This window comes from Poecilia reticulata, unplaced genomic scaffold (assembly GCF_000633615.1).
Source record: "Poecilia reticulata strain Guanapo unplaced genomic scaffold, Guppy_female_1.0+MT scaffold_723, whole genome shotgun sequence".
Taxonomy (NCBI): Eukaryota; Metazoa; Chordata; class Actinopteri; order Cyprinodontiformes; family Poeciliidae; genus Poecilia; species Poecilia reticulata.
This window is the reverse complement of record NW_007615470.1, coordinates 5,647-9,511: the sequence shown is the minus strand read 5'-3', so window position 1 is coordinate 9,511 and position 3,865 is coordinate 5,647. Positions and strand designations below refer to the sequence as shown.

At 38.3% G+C, this 3,865-nt stretch overlaps 1 protein-coding gene across 1 annotated transcript; it reads right to left on the bottom strand.

The window, feature by feature from the left end:
- Positions 1-817: 817 nt before the first annotated feature.
- Positions 818-2,908, bottom strand: LOC103461183 (prominin-1-A-like). Its single transcript, XM_008403510.2, has 3 exons — positions 2,824-2,908; positions 1,137-1,163; positions 818-1,056 (listed from the first exon to the last, which is right to left on the bottom strand). The coding sequence occupies exons 1-3, from the start codon at positions 2,854-2,856 to the stop codon at positions 847-849; spliced, it is 270 nt and encodes an 89-aa protein (XP_008401732.1). The 5' UTR covers positions 2,857-2,908; the 3' UTR covers positions 818-846.
- Positions 2,909-3,865: the final 957 nt, after the last annotated feature.

Sequence of the window (3,865 nt, the reverse complement as noted above, 5' to 3'; positions counted from 1 at the left end):
CCCGCTGTTCCTGGTTTTCAAATAAATACTTATTTCTCGCTACATCCTGGGTCCTGCCTACGTTTTCACTCACCGGAAACCAACGCCTCATGACAATTTGACTAAATTTGAGCTTTTCTTCAATAAAAAATTTGCAAAAGTTTCATCTTCCAGATGTCCAAAACTGGAAGAGACAAACGTCTAAAATTAAACTGAAGTTATCTTTGGATCCAAGGAGGAACAATCTAGGTTCAGCACACAGCTTCATTTATTACAGCTAAAAACTGACAATCTGGTCTGATATCTGGGCGTAGTGATAGACTCAGACCTGAACTTCAGAGCCACATAAAGACAGTTACAAAGTCGGCCTTCTGTCACCTGAAGAACATTTGCAGGACTAAAGGCCTAATGTTCCAGTTGATGTGTACTTGCTTGATGATTTTGATGGCATTTGATAAAATGTAATGTTTTTTGCTTATTTCATAATTTGTTACTGGGCTATGTTTTTATGGTGTAAAGCACTTTCAACTGCCTTGTTTCTGAAATGTGCAACACAAACAGACTTAAAGTCTAGCCATTGTAACTGAGGAAGGTTGTTCTATGATTTCTTTGCTAAAGAAACTAAACACAAATGTGCACCTACACTTTTCTGGGTTGTAACAAAAACTTTAAAAACCATGAATCATTTCTCAACCACTGCATGCACTACTTTGTGTTGGTCTGTCAGAGTAAATCCCAACAAAATAAACTGAAGTTGGTGGTCTTAATGTGACAAGATTGTTCCACACTTAAAAGCTCTTCCTCTTAACTAAACCTCATGAAGAGGCAAACTAACCGCCTGGTGACAGCCGAAGAGAGGAGGAGCACTCACATGATGAAGATGGTGGTGGCGATGAGTGAGGCGGTGAAGAATCCTCGGTGACAGTCTGCGTTCTTCCTCTGCCTCTGATGCATCTCACCACCGCAGTTGTCGCAGCATCGACACATGCAGAAGCAGGTGGCGATGATTGGCGTGAGGACCACGAACACGATTCCAAAGATGGCGCAGATCAGGAATCCTGACTCATAGTGGATCCACTGCAAAGGAACAAGATGGTTCATCAGAGCACGGTCAGACTGAGGCTTAGGGTGAAATCTGAGGGAGTAAAAGGTTTTACCTGTAGCAACAGGACAACGTTTTCTGGCTGGGGGAGCGACATCGTGGACAGAGGTTCAGGAGGAACAACAGAAACATAAAACAGGATGAGAATCACAGCAAATATTGTTACTGAAGCAAATTCAGATGATGATCTTAAAGATAGTATTTGTAGAAACTTTTGTAGTCCCATGTTATCGCTGATGTTTTTATTGTTGTTTTCTTGCAAAGTGATGAAAATCTAGCCAGGCTTTCTGCAAATCTGCAAACGGTTTATTAGTTGTTGTTAGTTGAAGCTCCGATTTTGCAGAAGTCTTTCTACTCACTGGAAATTTTCGCAACTTTTTTATTTTAATGAGATTTCATGAGATCAGACTCTGCCCAGCTGATACTCCATTGGATTTGAGGGAGCGTATCCATGAACAGCAATTTTCATGTCCTGCCACTGTTTTCCAAAGGGATTTAGGGCTAAACTTTGACTGAGCCATTTCAATTCTTGAATATCAGCTCTTCCATAAAAGACTAGATTTATGCAAAGTGTACACCTAACGGCTGTCCTTTCAACACATTTTCCCAGCTGAGATGTGAATCTCTGAAGTTCCCTGGTTGTTTCTCTAGCTGTGTTTCTGTTGCAAATGTGTACAAAATTCTGTCTGTATTCCATTAAAGTCAAAAAAACACAATTTTACAATTGTGGTGTTTCCTATAAACAAGAAATGCAATTAAAATCACCCATGACTAAGTTTGTTCATGCAACATGCTATGAATAATCATGACATGCAATCGTCCTCCAACTACTTCCTGTCATCTTCTTTGCCGTTTGCAACAGTAGTAACAACTAATTTTGATACAGCCAAAGAAACACCTCATCTTAGCGTCAAAACTTTATGTTGAAAAATGAGTTTTTGTTTTTCCATTAAGTAAATGTATTTTCAAAATATCAAATTGCGCAATTTTAACTCAACTCTAATGGAAACGTAGCTTCTCATTAATGCTCTCTTTTCTCAGTCTGTATACTGTATTCACTTGTATCTGTTTCTCTAGGTTTTTAGCTTGCACTCTACATAATGCTGACATCATAAGATACAAAGAATTTATTTTAAAAAAATCCAGAGGAAAGTAGCCAAAATCTAAAAAAAAAAAAAAATTAGAAAGGCTTTCTAAAAATCTTGAGGACAATCATCCAAGACCAACTTAAAATGGTTCAAGAGACTCAACTGACAGCAAAATAAGAGGAAATCATATTAGGGCTATTGTAGAAGGAGTTGGAATGCCCTCAAAAAAACTCAGACGTTTTGAGATTAAGCTCAGAAATAAATGAGAAGATATTTGAAAATTTCTGAGTTTCCAAAGTAAGGATTTTTCCACTTTTGAAACTCAGAAATGTCAATGATTAATCTCAAAATTTCTGAGTTTTTTCAAGCATTTTTTTGCCTTTACACAGTCAGAAATTTCTGGGATTAATCTCAATTTTCAGATTTTTTCTGTATGTGCAAATTTTCAACTTTTGAAGATCAGAAAGTTATTCTCTTTGTCTAAAACAATTCTTTAATGAATCTCAAAATTTCTGGGATTTTTTGGTGGAAATTTACCCTTCTTTTTTCTTTCAATGTCCCGTACATGCCACTGTAAAAACCTCATCCACAAAGCTTTAACTGGAGAGAAATGAAGTTCTTCTAACGGTTTTAAACTCTTTAAAGCCAACATACCTTTCTCCATTCTTCTACTTTAATTCCTCCCATATTTTGCTGAATGATGCTAACAATAAGATCTGAAAGAAAGAAAAAACACAATTTCTTTATGTAAGTGCTTTGAATGTGCAGACAGTGCTATGAAAAGAATAAACACTGATTCAGAGACAGTACAGCTTAAGGTTTGGGACAAGAAATGAAGCTGAAGTGGGGGAAAAAAATCCATTTATCTGCTCAAAAACAGACAGGACGGATTACATGGAATCAGTTTTTTTAATATCCGAGGACAGTATTGTGACGGTGTTTCCTCTTCCATCAAACAGCTGTGTGTTTACTGAGAGCCGCTTGAAGCGAGCCAGCAGGACTCCAGCTGGCTCCAGCTGTCCATGTGTTTACTGTATATAGGTCAGCCGACGCTAAGCCTACCTGCTGAACGTGACTCACCTGCTCTGTTACTCAGCAGGTAAACTGATTCCTTCACACATACGCTCCAATTAGGACATCTGCTCACAGTACATCTGCCAGACGGTTGAAAAAGTGGCGGATGTTTTTGTTGATGATCTGAAAAGATTCACTTTTTATGTTGATTTCCTCTTTTTATTTTTTTTAGAGGGGGCATTATTGTTTCTAGGCACATTATTCCATTTCACAGCAAAATCAAGTAACTGTTAAATTCAGCAGAAAAAAGCTATATGTATCAAATATGACTTAAAAGAAAATGTACTTTGTAATTTAATACCTTCACCTTAAAACTGGGTCTTTGTCTCTTTAAGATTCCTGCTCTTTCTGAAACTCAACCTTAAGGAAGCCATCAGATCACTCCTCTATTAACACTTTTTTAAAGGATTTGTTGGCTCTAGTGGCCTTTATTTGAAAGTAGTTCGACAAAAAACAGGGTAATGAGAGAGGGGGAAGACATGCGGTAAATGTTGCCAGGCTGGGAATCGAGCCTGTGACCACCGCCACGAGGACTAAGGCCTCAGGATGTAGGTCGTGCTTTGCCCCTGTGCCACCACAGCACCCCGACCCCCACTACTAACCCTTTAATGAGGTTTTTTAC

Excerpts from the sequence above, each read along its gene's own strand:
- LOC103461183 (XM_008403510.2), bottom strand. The coding sequence starts at position 2,856 with ATGGGAGGAATTAAAGTAGAAGAATGGAGAAAG. Across the intron at positions 1,164-2,823 it reads AAGTAGAAGAATGGAGAAAG|CCAGAAAACGTTGTCCTGTT; the intron begins GTATGTTGGCTT and ends TCGCTCCCCCAG. Across the intron at positions 1,057-1,136 it reads ACGTTGTCCTGTTGCTACAG|TGGATCCACTATGAGTCAGG; the intron begins GTAAAACCTTTT and ends GTTCCTTTGCAG.